Genomic DNA, 24,661 nt, shown 5'->3' on the forward strand with positions numbered 1-24,661 from the left:
ATAAATTTTAATGTTTTCACAGCAAGTATGTAAGGTGACAGGTCTGTTAGTTTGATTTAATCATCCCACAATTAATACATATATCAAAACATCACACTGTACCCCACAAATATATATGATTGTCAATTAAAAAATACACTTTACAAAAGCAGCAATCCCATTCTTGGGTATAAATATGCCTGAAATGGAAATATGTATGTCCTTCCAAAGTCTTATTTGGAAATATTTATAGCAGGTTGACTCTGAAAAGCCAAACACTAGAAACAACTCAGCTATCCATCAACGGAGGGATAGAGGGATACACAAACTGTTATCTATAAAATGGAATATCATGCAACAATACATTTTTTAAAATCCTGTTTAAGCAAGCTAGATCACTTGGTTCAACTTTAGCCTCTGGAGACAAGACAAATAATAAAGTAAGAAACCATTGCTTAGCTCTTCTCCCAACACCAGGCACTCTGAGAGATCCTTTTACCTCATTAAATCCTCAACGCTGCCCTTGAAAGGATTATCCCCATTTGAAGATGAAGATAGCTGAATTCAGAGGAGTTAAATAACTTGCCTAAAGCTACTGGAATTTAAACCATGTCTGCCCAATCTCAGATGCTATTTTCCTTAAATCAAGTCTGCTGTTTCACTGGCAGAGTAAGAGAATGCCAGCAAATCTGATCACTTAATGATTACAAAGTAAAGAGCCTCATTTAAGAACAAGGATAAGGTGGAAACTTTTATACCTTAGGACACTACTTTCATCCTTTCAAACCTATTTTTTAATGAATAAAAATTAAATTGCAAGTTATTTTAACATGATTATGGGAAAAATTACCAATAAACAAAAAGGAAAAAACTGCTTTCACAAGACAGCCATTACAGGCATAAGTGGCATTCAAAGCCCAATGACTTGAAAGTTAGCTTACCAATGCAGAGCCAGCATTGGTGAATGTCCACAGCAAAGGAAGTGATGAGGCCCGACTTTAAATCATGCTTTAAAGTCCACGCATTGCTTGAAGACCTAAGATCCCAGCCAACCAGAGAGCCATTCACAGTGGCATAGGCAAGAACAGACTGCGCCCCAGAGTTGAAGTGATGCATATCCACAACACAACCGTCCTCCTTCTGATCTAGAATTCTAGAGAAATACACAAAGCATAGACGTTTCAGGTCACTGAAAACATAGCACTAGTTTCCATTTAAAATGAATTTATATCCTGTCCATAGTCAAACAAAAACTATGTGACTCCATCAAGAAAATAAAAGCTGATACATTTAAAAAATTCCAGACTTAGAAAAGAAGAATTCCAAAAATAGTAGAGTCCTATATATCTTTCACTCAAGCATCCCCTTAAGTACAACTTACATAACCATAGAACATTTATCAAAACTAAGAAATTAACCTTGATATAATACCAGTAATTAGAGTACAGAACATATTCTGATTTTATTAGTTTTCCCACGAGTGTCCTTTCACTATTCCAGGATCCAATCCAAGAAAATACATGGCAATTTTAAATTTCTACTAATCTGTGACAGTTCCTCAATCTTTCACAACCTTGATATTTTTGAAAACTACTATTTTGGAGAATGTTCCTCGATTTGGGTTTGTCTGATGTTTTCTCATTATTATCCTGAAATTATGTTTTATTGGGAAAGATACCACAGAAGTGATGTGCCCTTCTCAGTGCATCATTTGAGGGAGGACCTGATGTTAGCATATACAGGTTAATTATCACATATCCAAAATGCTTACAACCACAACTGTTTCAGATTTTGGATTTTTTTTTTAGTATGAATTATTTGCATATACATAAGGAGGTATCTTGGGAATGGGACCCAGGTCTAAACATGAAATTCATTTGTTTCATATACACCTTATACACATAGCCTGAAGTTAATTTTGTTCGAAATACTTTTGTTCATGAAACAGTTTTGACTGCAACCTGTCACATAAAGTCAGGTGTGGAATTTTTCACTTGTGACATCTTACTAGCATTCAAAACCTTTCAGATTTTGGAGCATTTTGGATTTTGGAAGATTTTGGATTTTCAGATTAGAAATGCTTAACTTGAATCACTTATGATGTTAACCTGAATCATTTGAATTAAGGTGGTGTCTGCTAGATTCTCCACTGTAAACATTTTTTTCCCTTTATAATTACTCGCTATTCGGTGAAAATACTTTGAGACAATGCAAAAATTCTGTTTCTGTTTAACTTTGGCCCACTAATTTTATCATCCATTTGAGGGAACATGCCTACAGTGAGCTAATGGTGACTTTTAGTTTCCCTCAGTCCTTCCATATTAATTGATTGGGATTCTTCTGTAAGTTGTCGCTTCTTCCCCCACAAACTTATTTATTCACTTATTTAAATCAGTACGGATCCATAGATATTTATTTTATTCTTTGAGTTACAATCCAATACTACAATTATTTATTCTGTTGCTCAAGTTGGTCCATCTTTGCCCACCGGAAGCTCTTGTACCCTTTCAATGTATTTTTTTGAATACTTCCTGATTTTTTTGCACCACAAGATGCTCCGGGCTTATGTTTTATTTTCCCTACTGCACACTTGGAATCAACCAGTTGTAGAAGTACTGGTTCCTTTTACTGAAGAATGGTATTTAGAAACAAAAGTCTAGGCCCTATGTGCTTATTGCTATGGCATTGTGCCTGCTTCTAATTTTTCTCAATGATCAGAGCTAAAAAATATATTATGTATACTACACTTCATGCATGTGGACACATCTATATTTCTCTATCTGTTCCTGTGTATGTACAGATGTACATATTGATGACTATGCATATACAAATATCATGAGTCCACAATGATAATCTCTAACTCCTATCCAGCCCCAGGGTCCATTCGTCTTTTGCCCCTTTCACTATTTGTGACATCTTTCTCCAACAGTGAGAAACCTGGCTCTCATAACTACAATATATTTACGTATTTGTTCAACCTGAGTATACAAATAAAGGGTAAAGTCTCAGAATTGTTTAACTTGAAATCGTTAACTCTGTGAAAAACAACTAGAAGACAATGTTTGAGTTCAGTTCCTTTTGTCATTAGCCTCCCAGTATCAAATTTAAAAACTGTTCTCCAGTTACTCCTTTATTCACCATGCCCTTCAATGTGATTATGTGATTCATTTGTAAAATAGATTAATTTGTCACAGACTGCATTCTATCTTTTCCCTTATATCCTGGGTTAATTTTTTTAAATTTACATATGCTAAAATTCACTTTTTGTGGTATACAGTTAAGTGGGTTGATTAACAAAATGCATTTAAGATTCATCAATGTTGTTGCATAAGTCAATCACTCACTCCTTTATAACGCAGAGTACTATTCCACTATATAAGTGTACTAATTTTTTCAAGCTGAGGCATTTTTAAAATTAAAAAGACCATCACAAAACATACTGTCCAGCCTCTCTGATTCATACATAGCATGCATTCACACAGGCAGTTTTAGTTTTATCTTTTAGATCAGAGATCAGCAAATATCATCTACATGGGGTCAGACTGTAAATATTTTAGGCTTTGTGAATCACATGCATTCCTGTTGGATATTATTTTTATTTTTGCAACCCTTTAAAAAATGCAAACATCATTCTTATTTTATGGACCACACCGCAAACTGTAGTCTGCTGACCCTTAAACAACTGTACTTGCAAATATTCTAATTTTGACCATATTTTCCCATTGAGGAGTGATGAAAAATCCAACTGCCAAGTAAAATGTGAAATGGTTCCTTCCACAAATTTTAACTGGTAAGAGCTACCTATGACAATTGATATAACCAAAACAATCAAAGACTTATGGCAAGGTTTCTTTGAAGCACATACTGTGAGAAAGAGTAAAAGCTAAACATCCTGCCAGTCACCTTATCCAGGTAGTTAACGTTTGCTTTAAGACGATAACATTTACAGTGAAAACTGCTGTTGGTTAACAGACAACCGTGCACTGAATGTGCATGTCTGTCTGCATGTGTGGCCTGTGGGCTCAGTCATCACACAATGCACTATGCCAAGTTATTAAGTAATTTACATGAAACTCAACAGATACGCTACTATACAGTCATCCTCTGCTGAAACAGATTTTCGTCAAAATGGGCAGATATTTGTTGTTAAAGGCCATTTAGAATATGTCCTGGACAAAAGCTGCTTAAATCTGTTTAATGAATGTGTGAAAAATAACATCTTTTTAAATCCAAAAGTAAAACAAAACAACAATAACAAAATACCAGGTGACCCAACAAATAACCCTTTCTGCCTTAAGCTACCTAATGGCCATGACTTATCAGCCACTAAACTAAACAACTCCCCATTTTACATTCTTCTGTGGGGTCCACCACCTCTGCCTGGCCCTTCTCAACCACCCTGCTTCACTTGGCTAACTCACACCTGGTCTTACCTGCTGTCTTCCCTATTCCTTTCAAGCTGGCTGCTGTTATCCATGTAAAATTACCACACTGAACAGAAACTGTCTGTTAATTTGTCCATTTCTCCCACTAGACTGCATATTCTTAGAGCATAACGTATCTTGTCTTTGAAATCTTCAGTGTGTAACACATATTGGTCAAAATTTGTTCTGCTTTGTCTTTAAATATCTTACCTTGTATGCATTTAATCTGCAAGCAACCACAATTTATAAAAAATAATGAAAATTCTTAAATAAAACCACTGCTATTTTGTTTTAAAATGATAAGCAAATCATCTGTAAATGCTCTTCTCCATGTCCTCATCAACTTCAGAGATTTTAATGACAAGCAACAGAATGCTGATATTTGAGTTTTCTTTAATGAAGAACACTCACATTCTCAAAATCAGCCAGAGTTGTGCTTTAGTAGCTCAGACAGAAAATATAACTGGTAATTAGGTTATTCAGACAAACTCTACACTGGGATGACCTGCAAGTTCAAAGCTGCCCTTTTAACCTCTTGACAAGTTTGTAGAAGATATATAGACATCATCTTCTGAGGCTAACCACATGTGACAGTTTTGAGCTGGAAGCATTGTTTGTTTATTTGTTTTATGGGCTTAAAAAAAGAAGTGTAATGTAAGAGGCCATCAGCTGATCCCAACTACACTGCAGGGTAGGAAGGAGAGTTAAGGTACTGTAGTGCACAAAATACAATGTTTAAAAAAGACAACAGATAGATACCTGCTTTGTAGAGGATGGATTTTAGGAGACTTGGGAAGCTTAGAAGCCTCAATTCCAAGAAGCTGGACAGCACCATTATCAGATGCTATGGCTAAATAGTGGGAGCCTTGGCAGAATGTGAGTGTCTTGACTCGTCCTCCAATTCGGCTATATGTAAGAATAGATCTGAATGAAAGAAAAATAAAATTTTATTTATGAAACAATGTCACTGCTTATGTTAACTATCCACATGACTATTAGCAAGCAAAATTATTACTTTGAGGTCCATTTAATCTCCCTGATCTCATGACAAAAACAAGAATTTCCTCACAAAAAAAAACTGGTACAAAAATCACCTTTTCAGGCCGGGCGCGGTGGCTCAAGCCTGTAATCCCAGCACTTTGGGAGGCCGAGGCGGGTGGATCACGAGGTCAAGAGATCGAGACCATCCTGGTCAACATGGTGAAACCCCGTCTCTACTAAAAATACAAAAAACATTTGCTGGGCACGGTGGCGCGTGCCTGTAATCAGCTACTCAGGAGGCTGAGGCAGGAGAATTGCCTGAACCCAGGAGGCGGAGGTTGTGGTGAGCCAAGATCGTGCCATTGCACTGCAGCCTGGGTAACAAGAGCGAAACTCCGTCTCAAAAAAAAAAATAAAATAAAATAAAAAATAAAATAAAAATAATAAAAAAAAAAAATCACCTTTTCTTCTGATATTTTCAAATGGCCACCTGCACACACTTCTCTCTCTTATCATCACAGACCATCCCTCCTTTTCTTTTCTTTTTTTCTTTTTTTTTTTTGACAGGATCTCACTTCGTTGCCCAGGCTAGAGTATAGTGGCCAGTGGAGCAATCACAGCTTACTGCAGCCTTGACATCCTGGGTTCAAGTGATCCTCCCAACTCAGCTACCCTGGCAGCTGGGACTACAGGCATGCACCACCACACCTGACTAATTTTTTTTGTAGAGATGAGGGTCTCACCATGTTGCCCAGGCTGATCTTGAACTCTTTTCTAATGAGAACTCCCATACTTGTGGTCCTGATCCGACTCCCCTTTAACTTTTGGAATACCTTAAACCCTCACTCTTAAACCCTTAAGTTATTCTGTCACACAGCTTGGCACAGAGGGAAAAGCACTGGCTTTGGAATCAAGGACTTCCACTACCAACTACTTATACGATGTTGGTCAAGCTACTTATTCAGTCTCTCTCACACAAATGCTGACTTCTTAAGCTGTGTTTTCTACCCTCTTTCTTTAAATTCACTGCCAAACTTCTTGAATATATGATCTACACAGGGGACCTCAATTATCACCAACTCCCTCCTCCATTACCCTCCACATAGATTACAACTTTACACTCCTAAAGGGCCATACCTCTAAAAGGTCAAAAGCCTCTAATCACCAAACATATTCATCTATCTTGTGTAATTTATTTCACCTTATTATAAAAGTTAATGCATACTAAATGTACTAAAATATAGAAAATACAAAAATATTAAAACATTTGTAAATATACCACCCAGAGAGAAACACTATTAACATTTTGTTACATATCCTTCAAAAGGTTTTCTATACATATTATATTCACATTTGTTTTTTTAAAAAAATCTGTAATATTTCATGTATTTTATCCATCATCTCTCTCTAGTTTTTCTTAATAACAACTTTACTAAAATACCATAAAGTATATTTTAAAATGCACAATTTAATGATTTTTAGTATATTAACAGAATTCTGCACAGATCACCACTAATTGCAGACCATTTCCATTAACTAAAAGAAATCGAAAACTAAACTGTCCTTATACCCATTAGCATTCATTCCCCTGTCCCTAGCCTCTGGCAATAATGAATCAACTTTATTTTCTATGAATTCCCCTATTCTGGACATTCAATATAAATGCAGTCATACATTGTTTGGTTTTTTTTTATATCAGGCTTCTTTCACATAATACCATGTCAAAGTTTATGCTGTGGTATGTACTATTTCATTCCTTTTTAAGCTGAAAATTATTCCATTGTATGGATACATCACATTTTGCTTATCCATTCATCTGCTGATAAACATACGGGTTATTTCCACTTTTTGACTATTATGAATAATGCTGCTATAAACATTTGTGTATAAGTCTTTGTGTGGACAAATGTCTCAAACACAATGCCCACAGGGGCCCCATAGGGGCCCCATCAATGCTGTAGACGAGTAAAGACAGCCAGAGACAAGAAATGGCAGAGATGGGAGCGCTGGTATGCTTGGTCTCTCACAAATACTTAGGCTTTCTCTCCTCATCTCTTTTAATATTGACATATAATTCACATATCACCAAATTTACCCTTTTAAAGGGGTTTATAAATAAAGTCACCACATTTTACAACTATCACCATTATCTAATTCTAGAATATTTTCAGCATATCCAAAAGAAACCCTGTACCCATTAGGTGTCTCTTCCCAACGCTCCCTTCCCCCAGCACCTGGCAATTACTAATCTTCTGTCTCTATGGATATACCTATCTGAATATTTAAAATAAATGAAATCATGCAATATGGGGCCTTTGGATCTGGCTACTTTCACTTAACATACTGTTTTCAAGGTTTATTCACATTATAGCATGAAGCAGTACTTCATTCCTTTTTATGGGTAAAAAGTTTTCAATTGTAGAGATATGCCACATTTTATGTATCTATTAAACACATGATAGAACTTTTGGTTTCTATTTTATGGCTATTATGAATAATTCTGCTATGAACATTTGTGCACAAATTTTTGTGTGAACATGTTTTCAACTGTCTTAGGTATATACTTGGAATGAAATCATGGTGTCATATGGTAACTCTATGTCTACCATTTTTAAAGGCTACCAAAGTGTTTTCCGAAGTTACTGCATTATTTTTACATTCTCACCAGCAATGTATAAAGCTTTCGACTCCTCCATATCCTAACACTTCTTACTGCCTTTTTTACTATAGCCATTGTAATGGTATGAAATAGTATCTTACTGTGGTTTTGATTTACAATTCTCTAGTGAGTTAAGGAGCATCTTTTCATGTGCTTATTGGTCCTATTTGGAGAAAGATATATATTTACATCCTTTGTTTTTAAATTGGGTCATTTGTCTTTTTATTGTTGAGTTATAAGTGCTCTTTATACATACTAACATCCTTCTCAAACATATGACTTCTAAGTTATTTCTCCCATTCTATAGGTTGTCTTTTCAGTTTCTTGATAAGAGTCCTTTGAGGCACAAAGGTTTATAACACTGATGAAGCCCCATTTGTCTATTTTTACCTTTGTCACTTGTGCTTTTAATTTCCCAGAAATCCTTACCTAAACCATGGTCATGAAGATTTACATGCCCATGTTTTCTTCCAAAAGTTTTATGGTTTTAGTTCTTACATTTAGTCTATGATCCATTTTGAGTAAGTCTATTGACATTCATCTTTTTCCATGTGGAAATCCTGTATTCCCAGCACTATTTGTCCAAAAGGTCATTCTTTCCCCCACTGAATTATCCTGATACTTCTGCCAAAAAACAATGACTATAAACGTATTTCTACATATCAGTTCTACTCCACTAATCTGTATATCTACAGTTAGGCCAGTACTACAGTCTTGATTTACTGTAGCTTAGTAGCAAGTTTTGAAATACAGAAGTGTGGGTCCTTCAATTTGGTTCTTTTCTTTCAAGATTGTTTTGGCTATTCTGAATCTCTTGTATTTCTTTATGAATTTAGAATCAGATAATCAATTTCAGCAAAAAAAAAGAAAGATAAAAGCAAAAAAAAAAAAAAAAAAGGGCAGCTAGAAATTCCATAGTGGCATTCAATCTGTACATCAATTGAAAGGACTTCCGTCTTAATGATATTAAGTATTCCATACCATGAACATGGGGTTTCTTTCCATTCATTTGAGTCTTCTTTAATATCTTTCAATGATCTTTTGTATTTTTCAGTATACAAATCTTATATTATCTTGTGTAAAATTTATCCCCAAGTATTTTGTTCATTTTGATGCTATGGAAAATGGATGGTTTCTTAAATTCATGTCTAGATTATTCATTGCTAGCATTTAGAAATGCAAGTGATTTTTATATAATCGTCTTGAATTCTGCAACTCTGTTGAACTTATTACTTCTAGTAAGTTTTAAAAATAATTATTAATTATTGCTAATTCTCTATATACGTGATCATCCTGGCTAACAGAAATAGTTTTACTTTTTCCTTTCCAATGTATATGCCTTTAATTTCTTTTTCTTACCCAAATGTCCTGGCTAGAACCTCCAGTACAGTACTCAACTGGAAGTGGCAAAAGTGGACAATTCTTGTCTAACTCTTCATTTTAGGGGGAAAGCTTTCAATTTTTTACCATTAAGTACAATGTTAGCTGTAGGGTTTTTTGTCGTAGATGGCCTTTATTCATTCTTTTCTATTACTAACTGGTTTGCTGAGTTGGTTTTAATCATAAACGGATACTGGACTTTGTCAAATATTTTCTGAGTTTGTCGAGATGATCATTTGGTCTTTACCCTTTATTCTATTATATGGAACATTAATTCATTTTCATATGTTGAATCAACTTTATATTCCTAAGATAAGCTGTACTTGTAATTTATCTTAATCCCAAGATAAATTATTTTTTATATGTTGGATTCAGTTTACTATTATTTTGTTGCAGATTTTTACACCTATATTAATTATGGATATTGGTCGATAGTTTTCTTATGAACTGTTTATCTGACTGTAGTATCAGCTTAACATCTGCCTCAAAGAATGAGTTAAAAAGTGTTCCCTCATTTATTTTTTGCAAGACTTTTTGAAGGATGAGTGTTGTATTAGTCCCCTCTTATCCACAGTTTCACTTTCCCGGATTTCAGTTACCTGTGATCAACTGCACTCAGAAAATATTAGATGGAAATTCCAGAATAAACAATTCACAAGTTTTGAATTGTACACTATTCTAAGTAGTGTGATAAAATCTCACACTGTCCTGCTCCTTCCTGCCCAGGACTTGAATCATTCCTTTATCCTGCTGAATATATTTCCTGCCCATTGGTCAGTCAGTCACTTAGTAGCTGTCCCAGTTATTAGACTGATAATCACAAGGAGGGTGAGTACAGAACAGTAAGACATTTTGAGAAACAGAGACTCTATTCACATAACTTTTATGAAAATACATTGTTTTAACTTTTCTGTTAGTGTTGTTGATCTCTTACTGTGCCTAACTTAAAAATTAAACTTTATCACAGATATATACGTATAGCAAAAACCACAGTACACATAAAGTTTAGTGCTATCCAAGGTTTGGGGCATCCACTAGGGGGTCTTGGATCATATCGTCCACACACAAGGGAGAGCTACTGTAATTCTTTAAACCTTTAGTAGAATTCACCACCACACTATCTCAGCCTGGGCTTTGTGGGAGGTTTTTTGATTATTAATTTCTTTAATGTTATAGGTCTATTCAGATTTTATATTTCTTCTTAAGTCATTTTCAGCAGCTTGTGTCTTCCTAGGAATTCATCCATTTCATCAAGTTTATCTAATTTGTTGGCATACAATTATTCATGGTATTCCCTTGACAGTATTCTTTTTTTATTTCCGTCGAGTCAATAGCAATGTTCCCTCTTCAATTCCTGTTTTTAGTAATTTGAGTCCTCTCTTTTTCTTGATCACCATAGTAAAAGTATGCCAATTTTGTTGATCTTTACAAACAACCAATTTCTACTTTTGCTGATTTTTTTTTCTATTCTCTATTTCATTTATTTCCTCTTTAGTCTTAATCATTCCTTTCTATTTGCTTTAAGTATGCTATTTTTCTAGTTTCTTAAGGTTAAATTACTAATTTGGGATCTTTCTTCTTTTTTAATATAAATGTTTACAGTAATAAATTTCCCTTTTAGTACTCCTCTAGATCCATTACCCAAGTTTTAGTATGCTGTTCACATTTTCATTCATCTCAAAGTATTTTCTAATTTCCTTTTGAAACACTGGGTATGTAGCCTTATGTTGTTTAATCTCCATGTATTTGAGAACTTCCCAACTTCCTTTCTGTTACTGATATCTAGTTTCATTCCACTCTGGTTAGCAAATATACTTCATATGCTTTCAATCCTTTTAAATTTATTGAGGTTTGTGACCTAATATATGGTTAAATATAGAAAAGATTCCATCTACACTTAAGGAAAATTCAAATTCTGCTGTTCCTGAGTGGAGTATTCTACTGACATCAGTTCAACCTGGTTGCTTTGTAGTGTTGCTCACGTTTCCTATTTCTTTGCTAATATTATGCTTAGTTTTTCTACCCATCTTGAAAGTAAGCTATTAAAGACTCCCACTATTATAACTGAATTATCTATTTTTCCCTTCAATTCTGTCAGTTTTTGCTTAGTATGTTTTTGGGGTCTGTTAAGTATGTTTGTAATTGTTATGTCTTCCTGAACTGATCCTTTTATCATTACAAAATGTCCTTGGTTGTCTCTAGGAGCAATTTTTGTCTTAAAGTTTTTTTAATCTGACATTAGACATTCCACCTCTTCTTTGTTTTTTTGAGGCAGAGTCTTGCTATGTAACCCAGGCTGGGGTGCAATGGTGCGATCTCGGCTCACTGCAACCTCTACCTCCCGGGTTCAAGCAATTCTCCTGCCTCAGCCTCCCGAGTAGCTGGGACTACAGGCTAGTGCCATCACAGCCCTGGCTAAATTTTTTTGTATTTTTAGTAGAGACAGGGTTTCACCATGTGGCCAGGCTGGTCTCGAACTCTTGACCTCAGGTGATCCACCCGCCTTGGCCTCCCAAAGTGCTGGGATTACAGGTGTGAGCCACCACGCCCGGCCTAGCTTTCTTAAATGCTATTTGCATGTTTATCTTTTCAATTCTTTTACTTTCAGCCTATTTATGTCTTTAAATCTAAAGTGTGTCTCTCATACTCTCACACATGATAGCACATAGTTGTATTGTGTTTTTTTACCCTTGCTATCAACTCTGCCATTTATAAGTTGTAGTTGCTCTGAGAATACAATCAACATCTTAAAATAATCAAATTAATACCAACTTAACTTCAATACACAAAAACTTTGCTCTAATATCTCTGTTCCCTCCTCCCTCCTCTGTATAACTATTATCATATAAATCACATATCTACATGTTATAAGCCCATTGACACAGTCCTACAATTACCTCTTTATGTAGTCATCTTTCAAAATCAGATAGCAGGTAAAAGGAGTTACTAACAAAAATAATTTGTATTTTTATACTTATGTTATCTTTACTGGTGCTCTTAATTTCTTTTTATGGATTGAAGTTACTGTATCACATTCTTTCATTTCAGCATAAAGGATTCCCTTTAGTACTTCTTTTAGGGGAAATCTACTGGCAGTAAATTCCCTATTTTTATTTATCTTCAAATGATTTAATTTTTCCTTTGTTTCTGAAGGACAATTTTACTGCCACAGAATTATTGGTTGACAGTCTTTTCCTTTCAACACACTGACTTCTGGCCTCTATCATTTCTGACTTAAAAATCAACTGTTAATTTTATGGAAGATCCCTTGTATGTGATGAGCTACTTTTCTCTCTCTGCTTTCAATATTCTGTGTCTATCTTCCAACAGTTTGTTTATGATGTGTCCAAGTATGGCGCTCTTAATTTTATCCTATTTAGAGTTCACTGAATTCTTGGGTCTGCAGATTAATGTTTTCCAACAAACATAAAAAGTTCTCAGTTGTTATTTCTTCAAATATTCTTTCTGTCCCCTTTTCTCTCTCCTCTCCTTCCAGAACTTTTACTATGCATGTGTGAGAATATTTCATAGTACACCACAGGTCTCTGAGGCTCTGTTCATTTTTCTTTATTCTTTTCTCTTTGTGCCTCTGACTGGAAAATATCAACTATCTTCAAATTCTCTAATTTTTTGCTCTTATCAGTGGAAATCTGCTACCAAGGCTCTCCGGTAATATTTTCAGTTATTATATTTTTCAGTTCCAGAATTTCTATTTTATAATTTCTACCTCTTTATTGATATTGTCTATTTGGTTAGACATTGTTCTCATACGTTAGTTATTTAGACACGGTTTCTTTTAATTCTTTGCACATATTTCTAATAGCTGATTTAAAGTCTATGTCTAGTTAAGTTTTTCTCCTGTGTAGAAGCCATCCTTACCTGTTTCTTTGCCTAACTTGTAATCTTTTGTTCAAAACTGTGCATTCAAAAGTAATATAATGTGTAAATTTTGGAAATAAGATTCCAAAGCTGTTGCTATTTGTTTGTTTAATGACTTTCCTAGACTAATTCTATAGAGTATGTGTTCTTTGTCATGTGGCCACTGAAGTCTCTGTTCAGTTAAGTAACTGGTCACCTAATAACTTGGCACGTATTTCCTTCAATGCCTTGACAATTAAGTGTTCCAGCCTTTTACTGAGGGTTTTGTTTATGTTGTGGCATACCTTCAACACTCCATCAAGCATTTGACAACTCTCCTTTTTCTTCAGTTCTTGCTTGTACAGAGTCTCAAAGCCAGCCAGACATGAGCATTAGTTCCTTCCTGGGTATGTGCACAACTCTACACATAGATGTGGTCTTATAAAAACCCATGAATATATCAAAACTTTTCAAAGGCCCATATGGACATCTCATTACCCAGTTCCTCCTTTTAAGCTTTGTCAGCCTCTTGATGCCACCTCAAGGTAACTGCTAGGTTAAATAAATGGTGCTGACTATTTTCACCAAGTGCCCTGTGAGTAAGAGTTTTCTCAAAGAACATGGTATGAGCCAAGTCAAATAAAGATGGGCCAGAAAATTTGGAACTTCTCAGTCATCTGGCACAGAGGTCAAATAGTGACAATTCTCTGGACATGGGGCTTGTGGGGAGTTCCAATGCCATTATGACCTCTCCACTGGCTACTCAGGGGCTAGTTTTCATGGCTATCATAGTTGTGAGGCTGTTTGTTTTCCAGACTATCACAGAGCTGTTAAAGGGGGATGAGATTACGGTAAGTTAAAGACCACATGGCTCACTGTTCTTATTGAGAGTCAGGTGATTTTCTTGGATTGTTGCAAGGCTTCACATGATTTTCAACGTTCTCAGAAAATTGACTTTGACAGTCTTTGCCACTATTCTCACTGCTTTATGGAGGAACAGATTTTTGGAGGCCCTTACTCTGCCATTCCAAAATAGAAACCTCATACGCTCTTCTTAAACCTAATTTTCAAAAACACAATTATCAATATCTTTCACTGATAACTGCTGCTAAACTTGCAGTTTGCTCCTAGTTTTTTATTATAAGAAAGGCAATCTGAACAGTCTTTAAATCTCTGAGTTTATTCTTAGTTACTTCCTTAGGATATGTACATCATAAAGGCTTGTGATACACATATTGCCAAAACAACCTCCAGGGAAGAGGTTATCAATTGCATTCCACCAGAGGGCATTGTATGAAAGTGTACCAGTGGCATTATAAGGTTTCCATGCTAGTAGGGTTTTTGTCTCATTTGAGAGAGGTCTAAATATTCCTTTCTAAGTTTTCTCCTTCATTGTAGTTTGTAATATTAACTTAAACGGTTTCTTCTTTCCTTTTCTTGTCCCTCTCTTCCTGTTCCAAAAATTCAATTTCTTAAGATTCAGACATTTGTTGCCCTTCATATTCTCTTTACTTCATAGTCACTCAAAAACTTTGACTTTCTTTTTTTTAGATTTTTTTTTGAGACAGTTTCACTCTGCTGCCAAGTTGGAGAGCAGTGGCGTGATCTTGGCTCACTGCAGCTTCTGCCTCCTGGGTTCCAGCAATCATCCTACCTCAGCCTCCCGAATAGCTGGGATTACAGGCATGTGCCACCATGCCCAGCTAATTTTTTTTTTTTTGTATTTTTAGTAGAGATGGGGTTTCAAAATGTTGGCAAGGATGGTCTCGATATCTTGACCTCGTGATCCCCGCCTCGGCCTCTCAAAGTGCTGGGATTACAGGCATGAGCCACTGTGCCCGGCTCCAAAACTCTGACTTTCAATACTACCTGGGACTCTAAAATGTGTAACCCTAACACTGACAGTTTTCTTTTGTACTGTTCATATTAAGTTTTAACTGTGACAGAACTCCACTTATTTTACTAACACCCCAATTTCAACAAATAACCAAATGCAACCATCTCCCCTAAAATTGAGAAGCTGAATGAGCCAGAAATAAGGTGGTATGAGAAGAAAATACAGAAAATATAATTTAGAATACTATAAAGGAAGAGGTTGAAAAATCTGTGCACAAGTTTAGAAAAACAGCAATTTTTCAAGAACTAGTCCCAAAAGGACAAACTGAAAATTTAAATCATGGAAAATGAAAATGGCAGAGGCAGAGCCAAGATCTAGGTAGTGTAAATCACCAATCATAATTCAGTAAGAAAATCAGGACTGGGAACTGAATGGTTGACCTATATCATGCATGGGGTAAACTCCTCTTAGTCAGAATGTACTAGTAACATTTCCTAAGAAAACACATTTGTTTTGCTCTTCTTTCCCTGCCACCAGCTGTTCCCCACTTGGCTCTAGCAAACTGCTACCTTCTCCACTCACTAGTCAATAAATGCATGAGATAAGGGCAAGACATTGCATTCTCTTACCCTCTTTCCCAAGCCAAGGCCCATGTCAGCCCACAAGCAAGAGCAGGTGTTAAAGCAAAGCAAAAGAGTAGCTGCGTTCAGAGATCAATCCAATCTCCTAATCAAACAGACTTCCCAAAGTCTATAAAGTCAGCTAAATTACCAAAATTTGGGGGATATTATCTGAAATGTGATACCAAAATACCACTGTCTGAAGCATGACACTGGGATGCAGAAGGTCTGACCTTAATAAAAATCACTTGAGAACTAACAAGCAGGGTTTTTGCAATTTATCATCCTAATAAAGGGAACAATGAATCCAACTGATAATGATAACAAAGAACTATTTGGAAAACAATTAACAGAAGAGGTACTTAAAATGCTAAGAATGGGCCCCATTTGGTGGCTCAAGCCCATAATCCCAGCACTTTGGGAGGCTGAGGTGGGCGCATCACTTGAGTTCAGGAGTTCAAGACCAACCTGACCAACAATGAATGACCACTCTCTGCTAAAAATACAAAAATTGGCCAGGTGTGGCGGCATGTGCCTATAGTCCCAGCTACTCAAGAGGCTGAAACAGGAGAACCATTTGAACCCAGGAGGCGGAGGTTGCAGCGAGTCAAAGACTGCACCACTGTACTCCAGCCTAGATGACAGAGGGAGACTGTTTCTTAAAAAAAAAAAAAAAAAAAAAAAAAAAAAAAAAAAAAAAAAAAAAAAAAAAAAAAAAAAAAAAAAAAAGAAGAAGAAGAAGAAAAAAGCTAAGAATGATGAGGAAAAAAATCAACAGAATAGTAGTAGCAGGGAAGAAGGGAGCAGAGACTTAAAAGAAAGGGATAGAAGGGAACATCCTGGTATGATGGTCAAATTCCTTATCTTGGGAGGGATTCAGGATGCAAAGGTATTTTTTGTCAGAACTCATGGAAGAGTTCACTTAAGATCTGTGTACTTCACAGCATTCAAATTTTATATCAAGAAGAAAAAAGAGCTATAAATATTAAAATCCTATTAATGATGTGCACACGGAAGTTTTTAGAGGGCACATACTAATGTCTGCATCTCATTTTGAAATCATTAAAAAAAAAAAAAATGGGGCCAGGCAGTAGCTCACACTTGTATCCCAACACTTTAGGAGACTTGAGAGGGAAGGATCTCTTTAACTCAGGAGTTCAAGATCAGCCTGGGCAATGTGGTGAGAACCCATTTCTCAAATAAAAACAATTTTTTAAAATTAGCTGGGTGTGGTGGCATGCACCTGTAGTCCTAGCTACCTGGGAGGCTGAGGTGAGAGGACAGCTTGAAGCCCAGGAGTTCAAGGTTACAGTGAGCTATGATCAGGCCACTGCATTCCAGTGTGGGCAACAGAGTGAGACCCTGTCTCTAAAAAATAAAATAAAAATAAAAATTTTAAAGAATAGATTAATGGGAGGTCGATAAATAGTTGTAAAACATAGCAAATACAGTAAAATCATTAAGTATAGAATCTAGATGGCAAGTACATGGATGTTCACTGTGAAACACTTTCAACTTTGCTCACAGATTTGAAAATTTTACAGTAAAATGTTGACCAAAAAAATTGCTACATGGACCTAGGATTCTTTTACTTCTTTTAAAATTATGTTCTGACCAAATACAACACCATGAGAGAATGAGGAAAAACACAATAATTAAGCATAGTGTAAAACTACAGAGCCAATCAGCACAAAATCTTATCAGGCTGGTAAGTAAAAAGTAAACTTTTAAATTATTTTAGTTATCGAAGATATTTTGCTGTTTTATTATTTTGTGGTCAATGAACTTATAACAAGAAAAGAACCAGTGATTCCTCACATCTTTTTACATAGATGAGATTCAATTCTGATTTCTAGTAGCTTTCTTTCCAGACCAAACTAGGCAAAGAACAAGAATATGGTAGAACCAATAGAGAGTGAAAGAGAGAAATAGTAAGGAGGACAAACTGCACATCAGATAGGGACATACTTAAAAAGTTGTAGAAGTCTAAAATACTACTCATAATCACATTTATCAAAATCACGTCATGCATATTTAAAGTCTTAGGGATTTGAAATCATAAATTATCTCCTTGTCCACAGCAGTGGGGCAATGGGACACTATTTGTTTTCCTTATACAATTAGCCATTCCATCATTTTTTTACTTTTCTCATGAGAAAAGTACTTTTTTCCACTACCAAGCCACCACCTCTTGCCAGATTATGTAACAGTCTCCTAACTGCGTCTGCCCTGCTCCTCATTCAGTCTATTCTCAACAAAACAGCCAGAGTAATTCTGTGACAACTAACTCAGATCATATCTCTCCTCTACTTAGAACTCTTCAAAGCCTCCCCACCTCACTCGGAGTCAAAGTGAAAGTCCTTTACAACAGCCTACAACATCCTATCTAACTGGCCACTCTTACTCCTCCAACTTGCTCACTCTGCTCCAGTCACAAAGACCTTTCTACTGTTCCTCAACCATGCCAAACACATTTCTTCCTCAGGGCCTTTGAAATGCCTGTTTCTTCTGCCTGGAATGTTCTTCCACAAGATATCCACAAAGCTATCGCTCACTTTTTTTCAAGTCCTTCCTCAAATGTCATTTTCTCTATGAAGCATTCTCTGGTTAATGCATTTAAAATTCTACACTACCCTACCGGTACTGAATTTCCTCTCTTTCCTGCTATATGTTTTACCAGAATTTTTTTAACCATCTAACACATTAGATGTTTTACTTATACTTTGTCTCTCACTTTCCACTAGAAAGTAAGCTCCACAGAAGAAAGATTTTTGTCTATTTATCATTGCTATATGCCTGGTACCCAAAACAGTGGTTTTTATAGAGTAAGCACTCAATAAACATTTGTTGACTTGAATTAATGAACTGATCTATTCCTGAGCATATGGTACCTGGTAGTAGTGGTCTTCCCCTCCATCTTTTGACTGTTCCATATTTTCACTGTGCCATCATTTGAACATGTGGCAAAAAGTGAGTGTTCATCAGAGACTCTAATTCGATTCACAGCAGATTTATGCTCATGAAGATGGGCAACTAATAGCCCCTTAGGACGCCATCCTAAGGAAAAGCAAAGGAAGTATCATAAACTATAGTTTACAAATACAATCTCCCTATCACCCCCAGTTACAATAACCAACAACCAGCTTGAAAACAATCACAAGAACTAAAATATTTAAAAGTTCCAGTAGTTAGCTTATAAAGAGTGGTCTACTGGACCATGACAGACATTATTTATTGAGACATCAATTTAGCAATTAAGTATTGCTTTAATAACTTCAGAAAGGCAGTACCTGGGGCCCTTCTCCAGTATCTGAGAAGACAAAGCACTTACCTGAAAATAAAGGCACAGGGGTACCTGCTACCTCTGAAATCTCTGACTACTGACTCAGCAGCATGGGGTAATGATTACCCTAGTCTAGAGAAACTGGGCACTAGAAGGCCCAGTTCCACCATACATAAAAGTGAGACCTTGAGCTACTTATTTAAACTCTCTGACCTTTAATTTCCTAAATGTAATATGAGGGTCATATTACTTAACCCAAAGGAGACTATCTGGACAAATGAGATATATACAAGAGTCTAATATTATCCATAGCTTACAGCAAATACCTAAATTTTGGTTGATTCTCTTTTTACCTGAAATCATTTATTCTATGGTATAAACACATTAGTATAAATGGTATTATAAATTACAGCCTCAGACGTTCATGGACTTTCCAGTATTTTGATATCTATAACCTATGTTTTCTTATGTATATTCTTTTTGAGTATGATTAATTTCCTCTATAATGAATTATACATTCCCTGGGGTCACAGAAACTATGTCTTATCCATTCATGATTCATTCACAGCACCTAACACAGGTACTGTCCTCAATGTTTGATAGCTTCTTCTGTATTAAGTATAACAGTTCATTATAGTTAATACCAGATGATTTTAAAATAAAACAGAAAGCTATGCTAAACAGCATACTGTACTGGGAATCAGCACTGTGCCAACCGGGGTGGTGATAGTGTCATTTTAGAAATGATTTCTTTTCAAGAAACAAAAATGAAACTAAAACCACTGCCAAACTGAGTTTAAGAGAAAAAAAAAAAAAAAAAAAAAAAACATGTTTCCCCTTAGATCTCTGGCTCATATGTGTGAGCACAGGAGCTAAACGTGATTTTTAACAATATGCTGTAGTTGGAAGCGATCAAAAACACTTGGTCATGAAGTCTAATAATCTACCAGGCTAGGCTGAACATTTCCCTCTAGAGAAATCAATTTCACACAACTACTGAACTGTAGAAAGAAAAAAATCAAGAGTCCAATAGTCACTGCACATTTCTTGAGCTACAAAATTTGACATCTTTTCTGTGATTTACCAAATAAAATGCGTTACTCTATTAAGTATAATATGCCACTTATAAAGACAGATTCTATCATAAAATAGAGTAGACAGTTTGTGGTCAATTTTTTACGTTTTTTTTTTTTTTTTTTTTTGGAGATGGAGTCTTGCTCTGTGGCCAGTCTGGAGTGCAGTGGCACGATCTCGCTCACTGCAACCTCCGACTCCACGGTTCAAGCGATTCTCCTGTCTCAGCCTCCCAAGTAGCTAGGACTAAAGGCACTGCACCGCCATACCCTGCTAATTTTTGTATTTTTAGTAGAGACAGGGTTTCACCATGTGGGCCAGGATAGTATCAATCTCTTGAACTCGTGATCTGCCTGCCTCAGCCTCCCAAAGTGCTGGGATTACAAGAATGAGCCACCGTGCCCAGCTAACTTTGTACTGTTTCTAAACTAGGGCTAGTATATAATATTGAAAACAGTTTAAACATTTAAAAAATTCCAAAATATTAATTTTCAAAAGAAAATTTATGCTACTAACAATGCTACTTGCCACTTAACAGTATCTTCCAAATCTTTAAATCACTGACCTTTAGCAGCATTTTCCCAAGTCCATATCAGTAGCCCATGGGATTTCACATGATTTGTAAATATCTATATATAAGCACACTATGCATCTTTACTCAATTTCAACTTTTATCATTAAAATGTAGACACAGAAACTCAAAAATATTTTCACATCCACAAATCTGGTATCAAAGTCTAGCTCTGCTACATTACACTAGGCAAGTCTGTTGAGATAGCTGAGTCAAATTTTCATTTGAAGTATCTCTAAATTGCTTTTAAGCCTTAACAGAATATAGGAGTGTTTCCTCAAATTTGTAACGCTGATCATCGTTAAGGGGTAGCGCTAGAAGTGATGCTGTTTTCTTTTTATTTACTTTATTGTTGTTGTTGTTGTTGTTATTATTATTACAATGGAGTCTTGCTCTGTCACTCCGATTGGAATGTAGTGGTGTGATCTTGGGTCACTGCAACCTCCACCTACCGGGTTCAAGCAATTCTCCTGCCTCAGCCTCCCAAATAGCTGGCATCAAAGGCATATGTCACCACGCCTGGCTAATTTTTGTATTTTTAGTAGAGATGGGGTTTCACCATGTTAGCCAGGCTGGTCTCGAACTCCTGACCTCAGGTGATCCGCCCACCTCAGCCTCCCAAAGTGCTGGGATGACAGGAGTGAGCCACCACCCCTGGCCTATTTTCTTTTTAAAAATACTTATCATTTTCTAAATTTTCTGACTTTTTCTTAAATAATATTAATGAAAGTATATTAAACCCTCCAGAAATTAAAAGCAGAAATTTGGTGTTAAAGAAGCCAGACATTCAAATGAGAAAGTGGCAAGACATTAAGCAGGTAAAACTTCATACTATAAATAGAAAAAATGAAGTACAGATAGGCTAAATTATTAAGTGATTGGCCTAAATGTGACTTTGCCAATTGCATCCACAGCTAAAAAGATCCAAACTCCACAAATAATAACAAGATTTCTTACTCACTGCTTTTTCCTCTGGGTTTCTCAAGTAACATTTTTTGTTCTTTCGTCTTTTGTCTGGCAGTTAAGTATTCATTTCCTCCATTAGATTCTAGCCGTAAGCACCTAGCCTAGACTAACAACTATCTTGATCAATGGAACTTTTACCTGGTGGTGGTGGTTTACTCTCCCATTCAGCATTTTCCATCATCTGCTTAGCTATTCTCTCAGCATTGCACTGCTCCCGCTTCTGTTGAATGAGTTGCTGAAGTTCAGTTTTACACGTTGTGATCCGAATCTGATAGGTGGATGGTAAGATTGTACTACTTAAAACTGGTATTACTGGTTTCTTATTTTGGACAGTTGTTACTTCTGGAACCTACAAAACAAATAGAATTCTAAGTATTTATGTCATAAGAAAAGTGTATTTGAAGATAAAAGTGTACTCATGTTTTTATCTATGTATTATAACAGCTTTTTGTCCTCATCAATGTACCAATTTTAAAATCCATTTAAATACATTTACATTTTATCAATAAGAAACCTAGTTAACATGAAGTTTAATGACAAATGCTACACTTCCAAACCTCTACATCTATATATATATAAACTGACTGCACAAAAATAACATTAAACAAAAATTCTCATTAATTTAAGTGAAAAGAAGAAATGAAATTTCAATTTAATTAATCTGGCTCAATTAATATTTTTTATTTAAGGTATGGCTGGCTGGCTAGGAAAGAGCTGCGTTCAATTACAAACTTATTTCAAATATAGATGCTCCAGGATTTGCAATGGCATTACATTCCAATAAGCCCATCATAAGTTGAAAATATCATTAAGTTGAAAATACATTTAATACACCCAACTACTGAACATCACACCTTAGCCTTGCCTAGCTGAAACATGCTCAGAACCCTTACATTAGCCAACAGTTGGGCAAATTATCTAACACAAGGCCTATTTTATAATAAAGTGTGAATACCTCATATAGCTTACTGAAATTTGTACTGAATACAAAAAATGGGATGGCTATATGGGTACCAGAAGTACAGTTTCTACTGAATGCATATCACTATTACACCATATAAAGTCAAAAAATCCTATATATATAAAGTCAAACCATCATTAAGTCAGGAATGGTCTGTACATGAAAAGCATCATGACATTTATCACACATAGGAAACTTGGGACTTCTTCCCAGAAGTATTTTTGCTATTTTATAAATATGGCTATGTTATACTGGAGGAGGAATAAAAAAGATCTAAAATGTTCACTGCAGCCTAATTATAATCACAGTTCATAATAATGTCTTCAACCCACAATTTCAGATCACTTTATTGGCAAGTACTCTAAAATGAGACCTTTCTAGTACTTTCAAAAACTAGATTTCATTCTCACTATAAAGATAAACCTGTCTTAGAAAGAAATATGTCCTCCCTAAAAGACAAGTCATCATATTGATTTTTCCACTGTAGTACACAGCCTTTAAACATCCAAATTAGCAAAACGGGTTCAAAGACATTAGGAGGACTATTGATGGGTGACAGTACCTGTGGAGAAGTTGACAAAGGGACACAAATGCCAGCAGAAGACTCAGAACGAGGAGGCTTCCCAGTCTGAATCACCTCCTGGTCACTCCCTTTAGGTAGGGCCTGTGGAATGTTTGGTGGTTCCAGTGACCCAAACATGCTTTTCCATTCTTCATTTACATTTGAGTCTTGTTTTACATGTTTTCTAGCTATGAAAATATTCAGAATAGTTAGTCTGAAGGTAGCCTTTCAAACATTATGTGCTTTTTTTTATTGCCTTTGGAGGGAACAGGGGAGGGTGTGGGAACAGTAATACATTTCATATCCTATTTGTTTCTTAAGATTTCTAATTCATTCATATTCATGTATCAACTCATTAACTCTCACTTCATCTCTAGGGCAGATGGAACAGGTGTGCTTCCAATGGTGTTAATAATAAGACCTAATTACTTCCTAGTTTCCCAAGGCCAGCTCAATTTCAAGTAACCACTACATCTAAAGTAGCGAATAGTAAGAAAATGGCATCTGTTTTAATTTGCATTTATAAAATTATTTACCTTTCATATATGTGCATTCCATTCTACCTGTTCCTATACTTCATTTTTCCTTCTAGCTTGCATTCTCTTATTAATTTGTACACTTTATGTATTATGGATATAGAACATTAAAACTTAAGTTACGAATACTTTTTCTCAAATTTGGCAATTAGAAGTTTATTTTAAATATAATTCATTAGCTGCCTTCAAAAATCTAATGCTAGAAGAGGAAATTTTTAAAGGCATTTAATTGGCAGTGTATAAATATGCAAAAAGGGTATGTACAAGATCTTAAACTTCATACAATCAATGTCAATGTCACAAGAGGTCACAGTTTCAAATCTGAAGACTGCAAATGATTAAGTCTTATCTGGTCTCTACTCTTTAGTATTTAATTGTTAACAGCAAACCCTTTTTTTTTTTTAATTCATTGGGCATTACCTACTAATAAGAAACTAGAAACTGGATACCATTTTACATAGACTATTGTTCTTAGGTAGCTGGTTAAAGGATTAAAAAATAGAATTTCGGCCTTGCACAGTGGTTCACGCCTGTAATCCCAGCACTTTGGGAGGCCGAAGCGGGCGGATCACCTGAGGTCAGGAGTTCAAGACCAGCCTGACCAACATGAAGAAATCCCGTCTCTACTAAAAAATACAAAATCAGCCGGGCGTGGTGGCACATGCCTGTAATCCTAGCTACTAGGGAGGCTGAGGCAGGAGAATCGCTTGAACTCAGGAGGCAGTAGTTGTGGTAAACCGAGGTCGCACCATTGCACTCCAGCCTGGGAAACAAGAGCGAAACTCCATCTCAAAAAAAAAAAAAAAAAAAAAAAATAGAATTTCATCTTCAATCATACATCTCACGGTGACAATGTGATTTTACTGTAAAAGTAGAGCTTTAGAATCAGACCTTGGTTAGTCACATACAGAGCTGTGATTCTGCAAGTTACTTAATCTCATAACTGTTAGTTCACTTCCCCACTTTTCCT

The 24,661-nt window shown here is 35.8% G+C and overlaps 1 protein-coding gene across 3 annotated transcripts in view; it reads right to left on the reverse strand.

Annotated features, from left to right (window-relative positions):
* Positions 1 to 24,661, reverse strand: part of PIK3R4 (phosphoinositide-3-kinase regulatory subunit 4) — a 74,034-nt gene that overhangs the window by 6,118 nt on the left and 43,255 nt on the right. For all 3 annotated transcript variants that reach the window (XM_017510153.2, XM_037731938.1, XM_017510154.2), the window contains 5 exons: positions 23,156 to 23,343; positions 21,771 to 21,981; positions 18,630 to 18,795; positions 5,163 to 5,327; positions 921 to 1,132 (listed from right to left, as the gene is read on the reverse strand). In XM_017510153.2, the coding sequence (XP_017365642.1) occupies positions 921 to 1,132; positions 5,163 to 5,327; positions 18,630 to 18,795; positions 21,771 to 21,981; positions 23,156 to 23,343 (942 nt within the window). The remainder of the gene's footprint in view (positions 1 to 920; positions 1,133 to 5,162; positions 5,328 to 18,629; positions 18,796 to 21,770; positions 21,982 to 23,155; positions 23,344 to 24,661) is intronic.

The sequence above is a fragment of the Cebus imitator genome, unplaced genomic scaffold, assembly GCF_001604975.1.
Source record: "Cebus imitator isolate Cc_AM_T3 unplaced genomic scaffold, Cebus_imitator-1.0 Scaffold432, whole genome shotgun sequence".
Classification (NCBI taxonomy): domain Eukaryota; kingdom Metazoa; phylum Chordata; class Mammalia; order Primates; family Cebidae; genus Cebus; species Cebus imitator.